At 39.6% G+C, this 23,053-nt stretch overlaps 1 protein-coding gene across 2 annotated transcripts in view; it reads left to right on the forward strand.

Annotated features, from left to right (window-relative positions):
- Positions 1-23,053, forward strand: part of Popdc1 (popeye domain cAMP effector 1) — a 40,923-nt gene that overhangs the window by 13,803 nt on the left and 4,067 nt on the right. For both annotated transcript variants that reach the window (XM_020181823.2, XM_074077732.1), the window contains exons 6-7: positions 9,271-9,438; positions 10,452-10,593. In XM_020181823.2, coding sequence (XP_020037412.2) covers positions 9,271-9,438; positions 10,452-10,593 — 310 coding nt within the window. The remainder of the gene's footprint in view (positions 1-9,270; positions 9,439-10,451; positions 10,594-23,053) is intronic.

Raw genomic sequence — 23,053 nt, forward strand, 5'->3', positions numbered from 1 at the left:
GTGAAAGAAAAAAAAATGGATTTGTTGGTAAAGAGAAGTTAAATGTCTTGTGTGTCCCTTGAGTAAAAGTTTCTCCTGGATGTTTTGTAAATCCTGTTGTAACTTCTTGCCCTTCTGTATGTGAATTGTATTTTCCAAAGTCACAGATGACATCTGCACAATGAAGGGACTTCAATTCTTCTTACCCTGTCTTTCACACTCAAGTGTGTGGCTGGCACAGGTGAATACCTAGTGTCACCTTCTGTTATTTCTCTTGTGGGACATTTTTTGGTTGCCTTCTATTTTCCTACCCACCTCCTACTGTTTCTAGGACTTCCTCAGGGCTAGTTTGACCTTAATTCTTCTTTTCCAATAAATCTTGCCATCTTTGGTAACATTTTTTTTTTATCTATTAACAGCTTCTTTACTAGAATGCAGACATCATGATATTATGTTTAGTTGTTCTTTATTAGGGACTGTTAATGGAGTGTGCAGCCAACCTTGGGGTCACTCAGCTAAATGACTTTCTCTATGATTGTTCTGATGAATATCAGTTGCACTGAGAAGGATTTGGCCTGGTGGGAAAATGTCTAGGCTGGCAGTCAAAAGTGCTCAGTTCACCACTAATTAGGATGTGTTTGTAAGTTTTTTGATTTTTCTCATTTGGTATCAGACAAATGGAGAATATTACCTGTGTTATTTTAATGGTAATTTTAAGGATCCGCTTACATGATAGAATTAAAAGCACCTTAAATATTTAAAAGAACAATATATTTATATAAAGTAAGTGGCATTATGTATAACTGTCCTTCCCTGGTTATTCTCTACCACTTTTACCTGTTCTGTGTTTGTCAAAGCACTTACTGTCAACTAACATTGTCGTATTTCTTTATTTATCATCAGCTTCTTCCACTAGCATGAAGGCTTATGGAGCAAGGATCTTATCTTCCTTTTTTCTTCTTTCCTCCCTTGTTTTTTAGAGACAGTGTCTTGTTGTGTGGTACAGACTGGCCTCAAATCCATGATCCTCCTGCCTCAATTCCTGAGTGTTAGGATTATAGGTGTGTACCACCACGCCCAGCCATTGGATCTAATCTTTCTTGTTCACCATTGTAACCTTAGTGCTTTGAACAGTATCTGCCATAAAGTATGTTTGTGATAATGTATATTGAAAGAATGAGTTAAATTTAGTGTTTTATAGTCTTAAGGCTGCAGATTCTTTTTTAAATCTGAACAAATTTGGCTTTGGCAATTCCTACTTTTAATGTAATAAATAAGCCTATACCTTCTTTTTCTGGGAATGTTGACCCACTTAACCAAACCCTCTAATTTGCTAAGATCAGATTTCAGACTACTGATGTAAGGAAAGAAGCTGAATTTTTCATTTTCTCTCTTGGTAGACTTAATATTTTTTGTCATCTGAAATTGTTTAATTTTGTGAATAACAAAGGGGAGAAAGCTCCTTTGGAAAATATTTACTCTGAGACCAGATAAGACCTTTTGTCAATTTAACAAACCTTCATTCATCTCCTACAAGGATGGGTATTTGTTTAATGTTGAGGATGTAAAATGGTTTTTGCCTTCAACAGTACCCGTGTTTATTTGTTAACTCCTTCATATAATAAACGTGTTGAGCACCACTGTTTATTGGAAGCCAGGTGTTCAGACCTGAAGACATACAATCCTTGTCATGAGGATTCTCAGGAGACACTAATATGTCAGCAGATGGGTTTGGATGTGTAATATGAGTGTCATAATGAAGAGGAGGAGCCCTAGTATGGGAAGAGGACCTGCTTGGGAAGAAGGGCTTATGGACACTGAGCTGTGAGGGCATGGCCCCTCGCTCTAGAGAAAGGAAAGCTTCAGCTCTATAGTGCTGTTACAGTGCCCTTCCGCTTTCCTATGTAAAAATACTTCAAGAGAGAGTATGGTTCCCTAGTTCTGAGCTAACTGGGGGACCTCTGCATATCCCCACAGGTCTACCCTAGAGCTAGCTTTCAAAGGTCACACCTGAGAAATACAGAAGGCCCCTCTGCAACTGGACTCACCAATAATGGCCTGAGGCCTTGAAGTTTTGTCATTCTCAGCATATATATTTATGGAGTGAGCTGGGCAAAAGGACTTTCATCTACCATTTGCCTCACCAATCTTACTTCAGCTCATTTGCTTGAAGCTCTGTTCTTTTTTTTTTTTATTCATATGTGCATACAATGCTTGAGTCATTTCTCCCCCCTGTCCCTACCCACTCCCTTACCACCCACTCCCCCCTCCGTCTCCCCCCCACCCCCTCTATACCTGGCAGAAACTATTTTGCCCTTACCTCTAATTTTGTTGAAGAGAGAGTATAAGCAATAATAGGAAGGAACACGGGTTTTTGCCGGTTGAGATAAGGATAGCTATACAGGGAGTTGACTCACATTGATTTCCTGTGCATGTGTGTTACCTTCTAGGTTAATTCTTCTTGATCTAACCTTTTCTCTAGTTCCTGGTCCCCTTTTCCTATTGGCCTCAGTTGCTTTTAAGGTATCTGCTTTAGTTTCTCTGCGCTGAGGGCAAAAAATGCTAGCTAATTTTTTAAGTGTCTTACCTATCCTCACACCTCCCTTGTGTGCTCTCGCATTTATCTTGTGATCAAAGTTCAATCACCTTGTTGTGTTTGCCCTTAATCTAATGTCCGCATATGAGGGAGAACATACAAGTTTTGGTCTTTTGGGCCAGGCTAATCTCACTCAGAATGAAGTTCTCCAATTCTATCCATTTACCAGCGAATGATAACATTTCATTCTTCTTCATGGCTGCATAAAGTTCCACTGTGTATAGATACCACATTTTCTTAATCCACTCATCAGTGGTGGGGCATCTTGGCTGTTTCCATAACTTAGCTATTGTGAATAGTGCTGCAATAAACATGGGTGTGCAGGTGCCTCTGGAGTAACCTGTGTCACAGTCTTTTGGGTATATCCCCAAGAGTGGTATTGCTGGATCAAATGGTAGATCGATGTCCAGCTTTTTAAGTAGCCTCCAAATTTTTTTCCAGAGTGGTTGTACTAGTCTACATTCCCACCAACAGTGTAAGAGGGTTCCTATTTCCCCGCATCCTCGCCAACACCTGTTGGTGGTGGTGTTGCTAATGATGGCTATTCTAACAGGGGTGAGGTGGAATCTTAGTGTGGTTTTAATTTGCATTTCCTTTATTGCTAGAGATGGTGAGCATTTTTTCGTGAGATTTTTGGCCATTTGAATTTCTTCTTTTGAGAAAGTTCTGTTTAGTTCACTTGCCCATTTCTTTATTGGTTCATTAGTTTTGGGAGAATTTAGTTTTTTAAGTTCCCTATATATTCTGGTTATCAGTCCTTTGTCTGATGTATAGCTGGCAAATATTTTCTTCCATTCTGTGGGTGTTCTCTTCATCTTAGAGACCATTTCTTTTGTTGAGCAGAAGCTTTTTAGTTTTATGAAGTCCCATTTATCTATGCTCTCTCTTAGTTGCTGTGCTGCTGGGGTTCCATTCGGAAAGTTCTTACCTATACCTACTAATTCCAGAGTATTTCCTACTCTTTCCTGTATCAACTTTAGAGTTGGTTGTCTGATATTAAGATCCTTGATCCATTTTGAGTTAATATTGGTATAGGGTGATATACATGGATCTAGTTTCAGTTTTTTGCAGACTGCTAACCAGTTTTCCCAGCAGTTTTTGTTGAAGAGGCTGCTTTTTCTCCATCGTATATTTTTAGCGACTTTGTCAAAGACAAGTTGGTTATAGTTGTGTGGCTTCATATCTGGATCCTCTATTCTGTTCCACTGGTCTTCATGTCTGTTTTTGTGCCAGTACCATGCTGTTTTTATTGTTATTGCTTTGTAATATAGTTTGAAGTCAGGTATTGTGATACCTCCAGCATTGTTCTTTTGACTGAGTATTGCCTTGGCTATTTGTGGCCTCTCGTGTTTCCATATAAGTTTAATGGTAGATTTTTCAATCTTTTAATAAATGTCATTGGAATTTTGATGGGAATTGCATTAAACATGTAGATTAGTTTTGGGAGTATAGACATTTTTACTATGTTGATTCTACCAATCCATGAGCATGGGAGATCTCTCCACTTTCTATTGTCTTCTTCAGTCTCTTTCTTCAGAAGTTTATAGTTTTCCTTGAAAAGGTCGTTCACATCCTTTGTTAGATTTACACCTAGGTATTTGATTTTTTTTGAGGCTATTGTAAATGGAATTGTTTTCATATATTCTTTTTCAGTTTGTTCATTTTTAGTGTATAGAAATGCTAATGATTTTTCTATGTTGATTTTATATCCTGCTACCTTGCTATAGCTATTGATGGTGTCTAGGAGCATCTAAGTAGAGTTTTTTGGGTCTTTAAGGTATAGGATCATGTCATCTGCAAATAGGGATATTTTGACAGTTTCTTTACCTATTTGTATTCCTTTTATTCCTTTTTCTTGCCTAATTGCTCTGGCTAGGAATTCCAGTACTCTGTTGATAGGAGTAAAGATAGTGGGCATCCTTGTCTAGTTCCTCATTTTAGAGGGAATGGTTTCAGTTTTTCCACGTTAAGTATAATGCTGGCTGTAGGTTTGTCATATATAGCTTTTATAATGTTTAGGTACTCTCCTTCTATTCCTAATTTTCTTAGAGCTTTTATCATGAAATGGTGTTGGATCTTATCAAAGGCTTTTTTTGCATCTGTTGAGATGATCAAGTGGTTTTTGTCTTTGCTTCTGTTAATGTGATTTATTACGTTTATTGATTTTCATATGTTGAACCACCCCTGCATTCCTGGGATGAAGCCTACTTGGTTGTGGTGAATGATCTTTTAGATGTGTTGTTGAATTCGGTTTGTCATTATTATATTGAGGATATTTGCATCAATGTTCATTAAGGAGATTGGCCTGTAGTTCTCCTTTTTGGAGTTGTCTTTGCCTGGTTTTGGAATAAGTGTAATACTGGCTTCATGAAATGTGTTAGGCAGTTTTCTTTCCCTTTCTATTTCGTGGAACAGTTTAAGGAGGGTTGGTATCAGTTCTTCTTCAAAAGTCTGATAGAATTCAGCAGAGAATCCATCAGGTCCTGGACTTTTCTTTTTGGGGAGACTCTTGATTGCTGCTTCAATTTCATTTTGTGTTATAGTTCTATTCAGGTGATTAATTTCCTCTTGGTTCAGTTTTGGATGATCATATGTATCTAGAAATCTGTCCATTTCTTTAAATTTTCAAATTTATTTGAATATAGGTTCTCAAAGTAGTCTGATGATATCCTGGACTTCCATGGTGTTTGTTGTTATCTCCCCTTTTGCATTCCTGATTCTACTAATTGGGGTTTTTTCTCTCCTCATTTTAGTCAGGTTTGCCAGGGGTCTGTTGATCGTGTTTATTTTTTCAGAGAACCAACTTTTTGTTTCATTAATTTTTTATATGGTGTTTTTGGTTTCTATTTCATTGATTTCAGCTCTTATTTTTATTATTTCTCTCCTTCTATTTGTTTTGGGATTTGCTTGTTCTTGTTTTTCTAGGAGTTTGAGATGTATCATTAGGTCATTGATTTGGGATCTTTCAATCTTTTTAATATATGCACTCATGGCTATAAACTTCCTCTCAGTACTGCCTTTGCTGTGTCCCATAGGGTCTGGTAGGTTGTGTTTTCATTTTCATTGACTTCCAGGAACTTTTTAATTTCCTCTTTTATTTCATCAATGACCCATTGTTCATTAAGTAATGAGTTATTCAGTTTCCAGCTGTTTGCATGTTGTTGAGTTCTAGTTTTATTGCATTGTGATCAGATAGTATGCATGGTATAATTTCTATTTTCCTATATTTGCTGAGGCTTGCTTTGTGCCCTAGGATATGATCTATTTTGGAGAAGGTTCCATGGGCTGCTGAGAAGAATGTATATTGTGTAGAAGTTGGATGAAATGTTCCGTAGACATCAAGTAGGTCCATTTGATCTATTGTATATTTTAGATATTGAATTTCTTTATTGATTTTTTTGTTTGGATGGCCTATCTAGATGATAATGGGGTGTTAAAGTCTCCCACAACCACTGTGTTGGCATTCATATCTGCTTTTAGGTGTTTTTGAAATTGGGTGCATTGACATTGGGTGCATACAGGTTGATGATTATTATTTCCTTTTGGTCTATTTCCCCTTTTGTTAGTATGGAATGTCCTTCTTTATCTTGTTTGATCAATGTAGGTTTGAAGTCTACTTTGTCAGAGATAAGTATTGCTACTCCTGCCTGTTTTCGGGGGCCATTGGCTTGGTAAATCTTCTTCCAGCCTTTCATCCTAAGCCTATGCTTATTTCTGTCAGTGAGATGGGTCTCCTGTAAGCAACAAATTGTTAGATCTTCCGTTTTAATCCAGTTCGTCAAATGGTGCCTTTTGATGACTGATTTAAGTCCATTAACATTAAGTTTTAGTACTGATAGGTATGTGGTGATTTCTGTCATTTAGTTGTCTTAGTTGTTTGAAGGTTTGATTGTGTGAACCTAAGCTGAGGTTACATTCTACTTTCTTGTTTTTTCTTTTCCTGTAGTTTGGTGCTGCCTGTCCTTTCATGGTTATGTTGGGTTTCACTTTCTGTGTACAGAATCCCTTGAAGAATCTTTTGTAGTGGTGGCTTTGTGGTCACATATTGTTTTAGTTTCTGCTTATCATGGAAGACTTTTATTGCTCCATCTATTTTGAATGATAGTTTTGCTGGGTAGAGTATCCTGGGGTTGACGTTATTTTCATTCAGTGCCCGGAAGATCTCTCCCCAAGCTCTTCTTGCTTTTAATGTTCCTGTTGAGAAGTCTGCTGTGATTTTGATGGGTTTATCTTTGTATGTTATTTGTTTTTTCTCTCTTACAGCATTCAATATTCTTTCCCTAGTTTCTGAACTTGTTGTTTTAATGATGATATGTCATGGGGTAGTTCTATTTTGATCTGGTCTGTTTGCTATTCTGGAGGCTTCTTGCATCTGTATGGGAATAGATTTCTCTAGATTTGGGAAAATTTCTGTTATTATTTTGTTGAATATATTACGCATTCCCTTTGCTTGCACCTCTTCTCCTTCTTTGATGCCCGTGATTCTCAGGTTTGGTCTTTTGATGGAGTCGGTGCGTCCTTGCATTTTCTTTTCACAGGTTGAGTTGTTTAACTAATAGTTCTTCTGTTTTTCCTTTAATTGCCATTTCATCTTCAAGTTCTGAGATTCTGTCTTCTATTTGTTCTGTTCTGCTGGATTGGCCTTCTGTTTTGTTTTGCAACTCTGTTTTGTTCTTTTTTCTGAGGTTTTCCATATCCTGGGTCATTTCCTCTTTAATGTTGTCTATTTTTGTCCTGAGTTCATTTATCTGTTTATTCATTGTGTTCTCTCTTTCACTTTGGTGTTTATACAGTGCTTCTATGGTTTCCTTTATTTCTTCTTGTGCTTTTTCAAATTCTCTATTTTTGTTGTCTTGGTATTTCTTGAGTGTCTCCTGTACATTTTGGTTGACCATATCCAGTATCTCTCTATAAAATTCTCATTGAGTACCTGTAGTATTTCTTCTTTTACATTATTCTTGTGGGCTTCATTGGGTTCTTTGGCATAGTTTATCTTCATTTTGCTGGAGTCTAGGTTTGAGTATCTGTTTTCTTCATTTCCCTCAGGTTCCTGTAGTAATTTTTTTGCTATGGGGAAACTGGTTTCCCTGTTTTTTCTGTCTTCCCGTCATTGCCCTTGGTGTTGTTACTGTCCCTGTACTGTGTGCAATTAAGTATTTTCTGGCTTGTAATAATAGCACTAGTCATATTTAGAATGGAAGGGTGAGAGGAGATGGACAGCAAAGAAGTTAAAGGAAAAGGGGAAAACAAACTAGAAAAAACAAAACAAACAAAAAATGTTTGAAAGATGTAAACAGGGAGAGACAGTGTACTAATCAACTATAAGCTGAAAAGGCATTAGAGAGACAGAGAGAGGATTGAAAATAAAAATAAATAAAACTAATAAAAAAATAAATAAATGAAAAATATATGTATAGAAAAAAAATCTCCAAGTTCAAATGCAAATAAGTTTCAGTCTTAATAATTTTGGTGTTCGTCCTTCAGCTTCCAGTCCTAGAGATGGTGGCTCAGATGATGTTCTGTAGTTGTCTCATCAAAGGGGAAAAATAAAATAAAACAAAAGCACACAAAACAAAAAAAATCCCACAAAGTGTCCCAAGTTCAAATGCAATACAGTTTCAGTAAGTTTTTCAGCATGCAGGTGTAGTTCGGTTGTTTTCTCATCAAAGGTAGGGAGAGAGAAAAAAAGAAAAGAGTCTGGAGACAGGTCTGTGAATGGCTATCTGTGGCTGTGGCTTGCCTGCCCACTGCTGTCAGCCTGCTGTTGCTGGAGGTTTAACTTATTCAGATCTCAGGGGTGATCTTAGCACTCACCTGGCCCTGCAGGCTTTGTTTATGCAGAGTTCTCCTGTGCGCGAGCTGCTGCTACAAGCTTTCCCCTTTCCAAGCACACTGGGGGAGGTGACACTGCACCCGCTTTCTCAGGCCAGTGTGTTTATTTATAGCTCACGTGGGAAGTGGGTCTTCCCCCCTCTCCTGTGGAGTTTTCCTCCCACTGCCACTTTTACAAGCTTTCCCACTCCTGGTTGCTGGGCGTGTGCCGCTGCTCCTGCCTTCTCCGGCACAGCTTGTTTATTTATAGTTCTGGGAAGGATTTCTCCTCCCCCCCTCTTCAGCGCTCAGGGCACCCCACTGTCTTTGCTACATGTCTTTATTGTTGTTATTGCTTATTACTCAGTTTCTCTTTTTTCCCTGGGTGGGGGTCTGTCTGTGCAGGGGGCTATGCTGATCTGGCCCTGGGTTGTCTGTGGGAGTACCACATACCACTTAGCTCACCTTGTGGTCCGCGTCTTCCCAATTCGTCTGGGCACTGGCATCTCTTGAAGCTCTGTTCTTAAACCTCATTGTAATTAACAGAGTGTAAAGAAATGTTTAACCATAAATTATATATCCAATTGAAACATCTGCCTAGCACACTCTACAGCAATGATATTGACACAGTGGCCATTCTTCTATACCCAGACTTCATAAACAAAACTCAGAGGATTTGCTTGTGCTTAGTCTACAGATTGCTTGCTTTTAATATAATTTTATATATAGTTATAGAAGCTTGTGCACATTGGCTTTTCAGCTAATTTGATAAATCGTTGCTATGATAATGTCTGCTAAACATTCTGTATTTCTCCCAAGTTACTTCGGTCATAATACACATGTGTAAATGTACTTTTTTCTTTGTATATTTGTTTTTCTGACAGGTCACCATTGTTGCAGATGATAACTGCAGATTTTTATGTTGGTCAAGAGAGAGATTAACTTACTTTTTGGAATCAGAGCCTTTCCTGTATGAAATATTTAGGTATCTTATAGGAAAAGACATTACCAATAAGCTCTACTCATTGAATGATCCCACCTTAAATGATAAAGTAAGTACTTACCTGAATTTTCACAAAGTTAATATGCATAGTGAGTGTACTTCACTTTCCCCAATGTGTTTTCCTGAGTTTCCATTAAGTAGACATGTGTTAAATGCAGAGGGGATACTTAAAATGCAGAGATTCTACAGTGAATCATTTCTTGAGAATGAGGAGCTATTCTGAAGTTGTTATATTTGCCACTACTTAGGGGTCTATAAGTATCAAGGATTTAATAAATCTGTAAATCTTTTAGGGGTCTATAAAGGACCGGCATTTATGGGTACAAGGTACTGTCTACTTCAAGAGTCTTTTAAGCAATTTCTAAGGAGGATGGTAAGGGGAGTGTGGTGAGAGGATTAGGGGTGAAGTAGGCCAGGGAAGGCAGCAGACAAAAGCTGCCTGACAAACAGGAATTTGGCAGATTAGCCTTGGTGGCTTCTAGGTTTGCACATCTCCCTGGTCAGACCCCTCCCAGGATACCCGTGGGTGATAGGAAGAGGGAGGACTTTCAGAGCTGCATAGGTCTTCAGCAGTTTCTAATTTGATCTTAATTTCTCACTTTTGGATATAAGGAAACTAAAAGGATGAGAACTTACAAGACATTGTTTCTGTGTTAGGTACTGATCTCTAGAACACTGAGTATGATTGTGTCATTGTCTCAGTGGCTGCTTATCAAGTTAAGTGAGAGCTAGGGATGTAGCTCAGTGTTAGAGCACCTGCCTGGCATGCATGAAGCCTTGGGTTCTAGCCCCAGCACTGAAAACAACAAAACAACAACAAAAACCAGATTGTGTTTGTTATTTCAGATTTATAAATGTTATTGAACATATTACAGTTTTAATTATGTCTTTACGGAAATGGCTAATAACAAAAGTGATAACTTTCATTTCTGAGGCACTTGATGTATACCAGATATTTTTATTTTTGTACTAACTTAGTTCAAGGAAAAATACATGCTACTTACAGGGACTATATGATTCAAGTCCCATAAATCTCAGACATTTTTAAATTTTGCTTTGCAGAAGGCCAAAAAGTTGGAGCATCAGCTCAGCCTTTGTGCACAGATCTCCATGCTGGAAATGAGGAACAGCATTGCCAGCTCCAGTGATGGTGAAGATGGCTTTCACCAGTTTCTGCGGGGCTCCTCTAGCTTGTCTTCTCTTCGTAAGTCACACGAAGGCTGATAATCCTTCACGGTCTGGCAGGGGCCCCTGGAAGAGACAAATGGCAATTGTAATTAGAAAAATAACTTTGAAAGTAACTATTTGGTTTCCTAGCATTTTTCCCTCTATTACATATATCAGCTAAAATCCATCTTTAGAACTCTTACTTCCAGTTCAAAAATTGTTCACTTGTTTTGCTATATACTTTCCTTCAATATTAGTTTTCTGGAATAGTATAACAGAGTTCAGGCTGGGTCCTGGGGTTTATACCTTAATCCCAGTTACATAGGAGGTTGAGGTGGGAGGCTTGCAGTCCAAAGCCAGTCCAAACAAAAAAAGCGAGAGACCTCATCTCAAAAAAACACTAAAAGCAAAAGGCTAAGGTCATGGTTCAAGTGGTAGAGTACCTGCCTAGTAGCACAGGACCCTAGATTCAAACTCCAACACTGCTTAAAAAATGATAGGAAAACAGTTGATAGATGTTTTACTGCTGGTTGATTGTCTCAGTGTGAGTGCCAAGAGTTAAAATGTGATTGGGTGAGGGGATATTCCGAAAATGATGTTCAACACCTGTGTGAGGTATCTCATTCACACACCTACCAAGAGAGGTTTTCCAAGACTGCTAGCTAGTCTGACTGTTTCAAGTCATTTTAGGTAACACTAATGACACAGATGTTGAAAATTAGACAGTAAAATGAGAGAAGCTAAATTAGTTTAAGAATTCAATGCTTAAAATTCATTGAATATTGTGAGTGTGAGAACTTGAACAAATTCACATGAAGCTGCAGAAGTCAAAATCTTTCATTGCCTAAACTAAAATCTTCATATTTACATCATTTTAAACCAAAGCAACTTTTAAAAAAATGCAAGCACTAATCAACAACCCTAACCGTATGGTTTTTAACTCTTGGCAGTACTGGAGTTTGAACTTAGGGCTTCTCGCTTATGAGGCAGGTATTCTATTACTTGAGCAGTGCCTCCAGCCCTTTTGGCTTTGGTCATTTCGCAGATGGGTCTTGTTTGTTTGTTTGTGTTTAACCCAGGCTGGCCTGGACTGTGATCTTTTTATTTTAAACTCCCTCTGTTGCTGTATTGACATGTGCACACCAACATGTCCACATTTTTTCTGTTGAAATGGAGTCTCAAAAACTGTTTTGCCTGGTGTGGCCTGGAACCCAGATCCTCCCAATCTCAGCTGCTCCCAAGTAGACAGATGTGAACCAGCAGTGCCTAGCCTTGTACTGACAATTTTAAATATTAAGTATTACATTGTCAGGGGAGGTTGGGATTTATAAGGCCATATAATTGTCATGCAAAAGAGGCAAAATGTTACCTCGTTCCTTTTAGGCTTTTCTTTTGGCTGGGCCTGAGAATTAAATTGACATAAGATAAATTAACAGGAGAAAAAGCATACACATTTAATACAAGTTTTACATGGCATGGAACCATCATAAGAAAATGAAGACCCAAAGAAACAGGGTCAAACATTTAAATGTACTGAATTGGACAAAGATGGGGAGTAACGGAAAAGCAACCAAGTTATGTTGAAAGAGTTAAATAAGGATATTTATCTTTTTTTAAATAAAGATGGCACAGAATTCTGACTCACCTTCCTGTTCTTGGTAAGAATGCTGTTTTCCTTTTAGTACAGGGAGGGCACCTGGGAATTTCATTTCATTTCATTCATTGTAAGAAATAGAAGGAAGGTCAGAGTAATAGTCTTCTACCTGTTTTTTAAGTGCCTTCAACTCAAAATAGGCAATACGCCATAATAGTATGTTTTTAACTTCTTCAGAAGTAGGCTTCCAAGGCAAAGTCTAGGCATAGAAATGTGTTCTGTACAAACCTAAAGAGGACTGTGAGGACAGCACACATTGAGAGCTTGGAAATGATTGCATTTTGTTCCATGGCTATTGTTTTGAAGGTGTTAAGCGTAGAGTGTGTCTTCCCACTCCAGGACCTGGCCAAAGGAGCAGTCCTCAGGACTGTTGCCATTGTTGTGGCTGAGGGAAGACAGCAATAGCACACGAATCCAAGACACTTAGAACTCTGGCTCTGGGGTGGTGTGCGCCACTGCTCACGTTCCCGGGCCAGAATCTCTACACCGGGGGTATGTTGTTGAGTCTTCCTGCTGGGCAGGAAGGGGCTCATGAGAGGGCAGTCTTCAGTCACCCAGGCCACCCCAGTAGCTATTACTTTACTTTTCAGATGAAGAAATAGGAAATGCTATGCATTCATTTCAGTTCCACAGTGTGGGTGCTGGGATACAAATCTAGGAATCCTGTCTGATTGTAGAGCTCATGCTTGTAAGGCCAGATTGATAACCACTCATTGCCCAGCAAGCATAGGAGCCAATACTGTGCCTCTGGGTTTTGGCGGGGTGGGGCGGGGCGGGGAGGGGGGGCGGTGGTGCGGAGATTCGTTTATTGAAGGGCAACTAACAAGGAAACAAGAGACAAGCTCAAGTCTGTCTCCTATCTAGTCCCCATTAAAAGAAAAAGGTAAGCAGCTGGAATAAGGGGAAAGAGAAGGCTGTTTATCACTAGGAGCCCTAAGTGGGATATCTGTACCCTGTAAGCTGAACTAGGTCCAACTTGTGGATAATTCAGAACTGTTGCCAGCACCCCTTTCTTTAATCTAGGCCTATGAGGCCCTGTTTGCATTCCTCAGCTTCTGTTCCTTGGAAATCTTTGGTTCTGCAAGGCTAACAAGGTCATTTTAGGTCAGGTCCTAGGGTCTTGACCCTGTGTCCTGAAAAACAGCTTGACCAGTTTTTATGAGTAGGGAAATTGTTATCTTATGGCTTGGTTTCAAAATTGCCTCTTTGTTTTAGAAAGAAAAAAGGATGCAAATAACATTTTCTGATGCTTTATGACTTACTGATCACTTTCATATCCATTCTTGAGTTCGAACCTGACAATGCTGTGAGCCAGTCACAGCAGGTGCTGTTATTCCAGCAGGATGTGTACATTGCATTTGGTGGATATATTGCCAAAGTCTGTTTAAATGCTCCCCTTCTATGCATCTTTCTCTCTGTTTCTGTGTTTTGTTTTTGTGTTTATTTTGATTTGTGTGTGTGTGTGTTTTGTCTGTAGAACATTGCTTCTTAAACATAGATGTGACTCACCCAGAATCTTATTAACGATCCTAATGTACCAGGTGTGAAGTGGACCTGGCAGTCTACATGCTAACACATGCCCAGGTGATGCCCATGTGGCTGATCTGTGAACGACACTTTGAGAGGCTGCAGAATTCCCTGCATTATGAAATTCTGCTGATTGCATCCTGTGCAGGTGGTTACACCACCCTCCTATTTCTTGTTTGTGGTAGGTTGGACTAGTTTTTCCATGGACTCTGGTGAAAGCACTGCTCTTAAAGGTCTCAGCCAGTATGATGCCACAAGCATACTTCATAGCATTGCACAGCAAATGCAACTCACAAAAAGGTGAAAGGAAACTTTAAGTGAACCGTTTGAATGAAATTACTGCCACTCCCACTTCTTATAGTGTACTCTATTTTTACACATGTCACAGTGCCAGCTACACAGCAAGATCTCTCTATAGTCTCCCACACAGATTCTGTGTTCCACTTCAAAATGTTATTTAAAAGGAAAAAGATGATGAGATAGTCTGGGGAAAATTGAGTTCTATTATTGAATAGCTCATAGTCCAGTTAACTCTTTTCTCTCTCCATTGCTTTGTTTACTGGTTTCATGTTCACATGTGTGATTGTGAGATAGGAAGAGAAGAAGGTACTGGATTTCCAAGATGTGTCACCAGGTGTTTGGTCAGATACAAGGTCATAGAACCTTGTCATCTTCTTGTTGTCTTTGCTCCTTATAAGGTTTTACCTCCTCACATACAATGATATAATGTATAAAGCTCTCTCTGCCTCTCAGTCTCTCTCTCACACACACAGTTTGACAGTCCATCCCTAAAACATGTTGCCAAGCACAGGCATTGCCATGAAGACAGGAAGGCTTCTTGTTTCCTTGAAAGATCAATAACTTTTTTTAGTTAATTGGTGTCAAATAATCTGTTGTTTTAGGATTGTGTGTGTGGTTTTTTTTCATATCATGAGACGATATGGGCAATATAGTCAGTTGGAACTCATCTTTGACAGTTTGTGAGTTTAAACTATGCCTTTTTCATGAAATAATTAAAATTTGTTATTAAAGATATTATGAAATATTTAGAGAGATATTTCTTCCTGAGAAAAAGTGTCTTAAGTAATTTTTGTTATTAGTGTCAAGGTAGTACTCTGGATGACCTACTAATTCCACATGACCTAGTTGTACACATATGTTTAAGTCAAGTTAGCTCATATCTGGTTAGTACTCTAATCTGCAGACTAGCAACACATCTGACAAAGTGAGTTTCCCTCACATCTCACAGGTATTTATTTACCTGGAAAGATACCAAAAAGCCAATATGACAGTCTTAGTTTCAAGTCTGTTCTCATGAAATAATTTGTTCAATTCAATTTGTATTTCATTGCCACTGTGAACAAACATAGACTTATAAACAGTAAGTTTTGCATGAATTATACAGAGAGAAGTAGAAAGGCGATGTGATCAGGCAGCTGGTGTATGGGCGAGGAGCCCGTGGGAAATTCTCAGATTCACCAAAAGGGCTAGAGAAAAGCAACACCTCCGTTTTGAAGATGAGTAAAGTATAGCTTTGGGAGCTGAAATAACTTGGTGTGGTCATTGGCTAGGCTTGAAACAGAGGTGTTGAATGTACGGCAAGTTCTCGCTTTGCTTTCTGCCCTGCTACAGTTACCATGTCCATGTGAGCGTGAAGTTATTTGGGGATATGCGAGGACAGCCTCTTTCCTTTGCACTGTCATTTAATCCTCACAACCACCCTACGGATAGATGTTCATTTTTTCCTTTCTAGTGAGAATGAAATTCCTTTGCACACTTGGTCTCCAGAGCCCCTGTGCTCCCCAGTCCACTGATGGTCACTATTCCCTCATGGTGTGTTCTTTTTTTTTTTTTTTAATTTTAATTTTTAAAAAATTTTTATTTTATTCATATATGCATACAATGTTTGGGTCACTTTTCTCCCTTTCCCCCTGCTCCCTCTCTTGCACCCCCCTCCTCCCTTACCCCCTCGCTACCTGGCAGAAACTATTTTGCCCTTATCTCTAATTTTGTTGAAGGGAGAGTATAAGCAATAATAGGAAGGAACAAGGGTTTTTGCTAGTTGAGATAAGAATAGCTATACAGGGAGTTGACTCGGATTGATTTTCTGTGCGTGTGTGTTACCTTCTAAGTTAATTCTTCTTGAACTAACCTTTTCTCTAGTACCTGGTCCCCTTTTCCTATTGGCCTCAGTTGCTTTTAAGGTATCTGCTTTAGTTTCTCTGCATTAAGGGCAACAAATGCTAGCTAGTTTTTTAGGTGTGTTACCTATCCTCACCCCTCCCTTGTGTGCTCTTGCTTTATCATGTGATCAAAGTTCATGGCGTGTTCTCATCTGAAGTGCCAATGAAGAGGTTTTACACAGGTAGACATTTTAATGTAAATTAAAAATTTTAAATTATCAAATTAATATACCTACCTAGAGTCCAGATAGCAAAAAGGGAAATCTTATGATGATAAATACTGACCCTCTCCAACTTAATTTTAGTCCTACTCCTAAGGAAAAATTACTTTGGAACAATTTTTGTTCAAATGCTAAGTGATGTGCTGTTCTTCATTGATGTATCCACTTCACCTCCATCTTCTAACCTAGGTCCTCACTGCTGACTTCCCTTCCCCTTTTTGCTCACTAGTTTTTATTTTTCTCTTGTTTGCCTTTGTAACATTGTAAACATACTTAACCCTCCCTTTCTTTTTCTCTCTGAACCATTTTTAAAGGCAAGGATATTGGTTTCCTTACCTTTTTTATTATTTTCTATCTTCAAACTGTTATGGGTCTCATCTTTATTCTGTAACTATTAAGATTGCTATATGTTCTGTTTTTAAACTATAATTAAATCTGCCTTGCTTTGTCTGTGGTATTTTGTTTCATAAACTTTAAAACAAATAAAGGTTGACATTTTGGGTCAACCTTAATTTGTGGCTGTGTCTACATTTATTTCTTTTTGGTTCCAGTGTCATGACTCTTACTTTGTTAAAGGAGATGGTTCCTAATATCAAGTACAAATGCATTCTTTTCCTTTTGTACACAACATAAAAACCATCCCACAAGTTTTTGTAATCTAGATACTTTTTTATTTTTGATTGCCACATAATATTGTATATATGTGGGGTACAATGTGATATTTTGATACGTGTGTACATTGCATAATCATCAAATCAGAGTGGCTTCACCTTATCATTTCTTTGTAGTGAGAACATTGAAAATCCCCTCTTCTAGCTATTTTAAAACCTGCAATGCCGTGTTGTTTAGTATAGTCACACACTGTGCAGTGGCACATCAGAAACTTATTCCTACTGTTATTTGTACATGTCATGCCACAGTTTACTCAGTACTCAGAGTGTTTTTTCCCCCTGACGTAGTTTTATTGCCTTGCTTTTATTGAAAGGAAACATCTTATCCACTGAATCCCCAGTTATCTTCCAGTTTCAGGTTATTCTTTTAGGTAGAAGCTCCTTCATTCTTCTTAAAGTCTCTCAGTGGTTGTTCTCTATTTGAACTATGCCTTTTCAACTGCTTTTTATTTTTGTGGTAATTCTACTTGCCTTTCATTTCCTTGTCCCTGTCTTTTCTGTCTTCTATCTCCACTCTCGCAGTGCACCAATTCCGTATCCTTTCTCTCAGAGCCCTTTCTCTCAGAGTCTCCCATCCTTCTGCCTCATCTTGCACTGGTTGTTCTCTGAGCTGTTGCAGAGCTGCCATCCTGGAACCTGCCTTCTCTCTCCCCCTGGCTTCACTCACCGTCTCCTTGACAATACAGCTTCCTCTTTGTAGGCAGGAAGGGCCTGTAGGACTTCTGCCTTTCCTTGGGCAATGTACCCTGGTGCCATGCAGCTGAGGGCTTGATCACCCAGTAAGGTAGTCAGGACATGATCTGAGAGTGACCTGTTGATCCAGAGAAAACCTCTTCCAAGAAGTCAGTAACCTACACCAATCTCCCCTTCTGCCCTAGTTTTGTACACTTTGCTCAAGTTCCTCAGTGCTGCAGCTTAGTCTATTTGAGGGAAAATTAGGTGCAAAGGCTGTGGTTACTCTTCATTTTTATTTAGAAAGCTTCAATTCAAGCTGGGTGTGGTGTTGCACACCTGTAATCCAGCATTTGGGAGGTGGAGGAAGAAAGATCTCAAATTAGAAAACAGCTCAGACTACATAGCCAGTTCAAGGCCAACCTGCGCTACACAGCAAGACCCTGTCTTAAAAGAAAAAGAGAGGGCTGGCTGTGTGGCTCAAGTTCAAACCTCAGTACCATCAAAAAAAGAAAAAAAAGAATGAAAGAAAGAAAACTTCAATTCAAACTAAATTTAAAAAGTCTGGGATGTAGCTTTGTTGGAGCTCCTGCTAACATCCCCAACAAAAAAGAATTTATAAATAGGCTATGGCAGGAAAAGAATGATAACCCTTTCTAGCAAAGAAAGCCATTAAATCCTTCCCCATTCCCATTCATCAAAAATTGTATAATCTAATTAAAATTCTGGGGCCTTATAAGGTTTTTAATTACTTGCTAAAGCAGTTGGTCAGATGGTTAAACATAATAAAAATAATAACGCTTTGAAAGGAATGAAGAAAATGTCATCAAAGTTAACAGGGGAGAGGAAAAAAATCTTAGAACATTATATGAGATAGATTATAAAAGTGTGTTTGTTAAGCCAAGGGAAAGTCACTTGACAAACTTCACATCATGCTACTTTACTTATTTGCAGCTTGGGATTGAATAGCTAACCCATCCTCAGGAACAGAGTGACCTTCATTCTGGATTTAAGAACAGTCAACGTATCTGTTTACTTTTCTTTCCTAGGAGAGGCTCTCAGGCTCCCATGTAATTAGAAGCACACTGAAATAGAAATGTGCTTAAGAGGCACAGAATTCTGACACAGGGAATTTCTCTTACTAAGTTTTACCTCCTCTGTACACCAAAATTTTGACGGATTGTAACATCTGATTCCCCCTGGCTCATGTGTAAAAAATCCTCTGTGGCTTTTCAACTCCAGACTTGAAGAATACAGAAAAGGGTCTGTGGGGTACCTCAGCCTGTTCTCCTTGGGGCCCTGGGTCTAGTTTGCACATCAGGCAAGGACACTCAAAGACACATAGTGGAACCTCATGGAAAGCTCCGGCCCTCCTCAGCTCAGAGCCTGCACTAGCCACTGTCTGAACAAGTCTGCTGAGACTGTGCTGGACAGATCCAAGTCTTCTTCTGGGTGTCCACGGTTCTGTCCCCCCCTATGTCTGGTATAGGTGGAGGTGTCTGCTGTTTGGTTCAGGGATCTTACTGCTGTGTCTCAGACTTCTGCATTTGCTCAAAACCCAGTTTTTGAGTTTGAGATTTTCTTTCTGACCCTCAGGTGAAGCCTGGTGCTGCACCTGAGTATTCTGTGAGTATGGCATCAGCACTGGCTGCACATTCTTGGTGCAGTGGCATCAGCAGAAAGGACATGAAGGTCCCTTTAGCAGGTGATTTTTTTGCCACTTGGTGTAATATGAAGTATCTCCTAAGCAGTAGTCACTGATGACATAACTGCTTAAGAGTTTCACACCTGATAAGTATGGAGTGCAGTTCAGTCTGAGACTATTTCATATATTTTTATAATAAATTGCAGTAAGTAGTAGCCAAAGCCCAGCTAGTTAGAAGGTGATTATAATTAATAACAAAAAATAATTATCTCTTTCTGATCATAATACAACAGGATATAGTTAGCCACATCTGTCTCACAACTGTAAAAGTGGTTTTAATAAAAGAAGAATAAGAATCAGTTTTTTGGAAATTTTATATATATGGAATTATTTTCCCATGCTCTAGAATTTGGAGTGTATGAGAAGTAAAACACTATTCAGATTTCATGACCTTATAGCAATGTCCTCAAATGACACAGTTACTATGAAAAAGCACTCAACTAAAGCTAAGCTGTATTTGTTCCTCTCCCCTCCTCCCCTGCTTTCACAAATAGTAGTTGGACCTTCTGGGAAAATTTCTAGTGACATTTCAGTGTGTAAAATTAATGAACAACCATACAAACTTGCAAAAAGAATGTTTTCATGTTCAACTTGTGAAATGTAAGATAGTTCCCTTTAAGTGTGATATTCCCTCACTTTCTGCTCATAAACTCCAAATTGGCTTTGAATTTATTAGGGGGCAAGGAAATAATTTCCAGCTGTGTGGTGATAGACTCTGAGTCTTTCCCCTGAACCAGAAGGTCTTCCAGTATGTTGGAGAGACCACAACTAGGGGCCAGGTGAGCTCCTTGCTCCTCAAAGCCAGTCTCTCTGCTATCTGTGATTGTTGTTTCTGGCAATTAACATCATACTTGGCCTTCAGTGCTACATGAGGCCCAGTCTAACTGAGAGGGCTGTAAAGAATGGATTCTCTCTGTGTCTTTGATGGAAGGGGTCAGTTAGCCAAGAGGCTCTGGATAGCTTCTAGCTGCTGTAAGTCAAGCCTGTTCCTCCAGTCTGTCATGGTGGAAAAGCAATGAAGCAATGTGGTGAAGACTGGGACTTGGGAGGTTCATAGATTGTAACTCAGCCATAGGTCTGAAGTATTCTCAGTATTTTGTACAAAAAATCTTACCAGCTGTTTGTTAGGGCCACATGATTTTTCATTCCAGATTTTTTTTTTGTGGTACTGGGGTTTGAACTCAGGGCCTCATGCTTGTTAGGAAGGTGCTCTACCACTTGAGCCACTCTGCTAGCCTAGGGTGTATTTCTGTCTGTGTAGCTCACTCACTGGTGAAGAATGAAGTCATCCATAGCGGCCAGTCTCTTTGTCTTCTTTCTCAGGTTGTTCTTGCTTCTGAGTGTAAAGTAGAAATACCAGTGTGAACATGGTGGGAATGGATGTCTTTGAGAAGCATTTTAAGTTCCTGAGAAATAAGACTGAGTCACAGACTAGATCTGATCCAGTTTTACTTCCCCAGCATTTTACCTAGTGGCTAGCACCTTGTAGTCACTCACTGATTGAGTTTTCTTGCTGATTGGATGAAAAGGCATTCGTGGGTGATTGAACTGTTAAGCCTTATTAACGTTTCCTTGAGAGGACAAAGCTCTTGATCATGCCATAAGCAGAGTCAAACAGGCCAACTATGTGCAAGTAATTTCCTTCAGCAGCAGTGAGGGAAAATTACTCGGTACTTGGCCACAAACATGCAGCCCAGTCCCTGGCCTCCTGTGTGACACAGATGGAGGCCACATGCATAGGAGTCAAGACCAGAGGCTTAGGAAACATTTCCAGGCTTCAAATTCTAGCATAATGGGGACGGTGCAGAATAGAGTGATAGCAGTCCCTTTTCTTAATGGCATCTCACCTGGACCTGAGAGCTGCCTGCTCTTGAGAAAGGCTGATGGTGCACCACCAGTGGGGGTGTGGCTTGGCCCATCCAGGATTAAACATGATGTCTATGTATGCTTCCTACACCCTCAACATCAGTTTTTGGCATTCCCATGGATTCCTTTTTTTTGTCACCATGCATTTAAGTAATTGCAAAAGTCTTGGCTATGCATGGGATAGTTCTGCTGAGGGAAGCCATGGTGGCAGCCCTCAGTACTTGGTGTTCAGTAGGGGAAAAGTGCAAGTAGAGTGACCACAGTGTGATCCAGAATTCAGATAAGGGAAGAGGCTTCCCACAGAAGGATGTTAGGAAGGATTATGTGTGAGACCCCACCTTGAGGAATGGGTAGAGATTTGGTGGGTGGGGATGAGAGTGGAGGGACCATTCTAGGCAGAGAGAAGCAAGAGGGGCAAAGGCTGGGTTGGATTTGGAGATCAGTGAGTTTGTAAGGAGTTATGGTAGAAGGGAGAAGGAGTCCTGCCTACAAGAACCCTGGATGTCCCCCGCTAGATGCTGCTTCTTATCTTTTTAATGTCATTCCCAGGCAAATGTGGGAACAGAATAAACTCTTTCACAGAAAAACTGACAGTTCTGGGGAAGTTTTCACCTGACTATCCAGTTATGCTAGGTCATATAACTGGAAATTATATTTTTCTTTCTGAAAAATGAAGAGATAGGTGGGAGGTGAGAGTCAGATACCATTTGGGCTCCAATGTTACCAGCTTAGTATACCATGGGCCGTCATCCCTGGTTTGATAGATGGGCTTAAAAACTACCCACCAATTAGTTCCACTTCCTCAGTCAAAATAAACTGGGTGTGTTTCTTTTATGTGTATTATGCAATTATGACTAAATACTAGATATTATTGATTTGGCTTACTTAATGCTCTTAGACATGCCATCTTGTTGTTTGTCCTAGAGTTTTATCTAATCACAGATACCCAGCTTAAGTTAATATTTTATGAGGTTCAATCATATCCGGAGACTAGAAATATGATGGAAGCCATAGCTATTGAAAAGACAGTCTTGCTGCTCTCAGGACAGCTCAGATTCAGAAACACAAACCCTGATTTGAGCACAAACCCCATTTCCTATATTGGCTATTCATATGGGCAGTGATGAATTCTGACACATTTTCTCATTATTTAGACCATTGCTATCCAAAAACCATACCAGTGTTACACTCTTACAAATACAGAGTGATTACTGTATTTCCCAAACTGATCTGAGAACTTCATAAATATTCAGTCATTTAATCTTTACAACACCTATATGAGGCAGGTAGATTGCGTTCTTGTTTTTTTCTCTTTCACAGATAAAACGGAGGTACAAAAAAGTGAAGTAACTTGGTTCAAGGTCACACAGCCAGGAAGCAGCAGAGCAGGGATTTGAACCCTCAACATGTTTCCTAAACCTTGGTCTTGACCACATACATGTGGCCTCTGTTTGTGTCATTCCCAGAGCCAGGGAGCAGGCTGCACATTGTGGCAGAGCGCCAGATATTGTGCCTTCAGCACTGTGCAGCCTTCCAGGGAGCAGCCTGTGACACGTTAGGTGGTCCCTGCTTCTGCTCGCTGACTACAGGGTGCTGTCGGTGCTGGCCAGCCCTGCTGTCTGCTGATCACCCTTGCCAGTGAATCACAGCTGATGTTCACAAGCTTCTGTGGACATCTTATAGCTGGTCTGCTTCACATCTAAGATCCCTCTGCTCACCTTTGCTGTTAACAAGTATTTAGAGTTAGATTTCAGCCAGGTGTGGTGGCTAATGCCTGTAATTCCAGCTACGTGGGAGGCATAGGTAGGAGGATCATGGTCCTAGGCTGGTATGGGCAAAAAGCATGAGACTCTATCTGAAAAATAACTAAAGCAAAAAAAAAGAGGGGGGTGTTTCCTGGGAGATGAGGCTCAAGTGATAGAGTGCCTGAGTTCAAACCCAGTACCACTGTGAGAGAGAGAGAGAGAGAGAGAGAGAGAGAGAGAGGGAGAGTGAGAG

The sequence above is a fragment of the Castor canadensis genome, chromosome 1 (assembly GCF_047511655.1).
Source record: "Castor canadensis chromosome 1, mCasCan1.hap1v2, whole genome shotgun sequence".
In the NCBI taxonomy this organism is placed as follows: domain Eukaryota; kingdom Metazoa; phylum Chordata; class Mammalia; order Rodentia; family Castoridae; genus Castor; species Castor canadensis.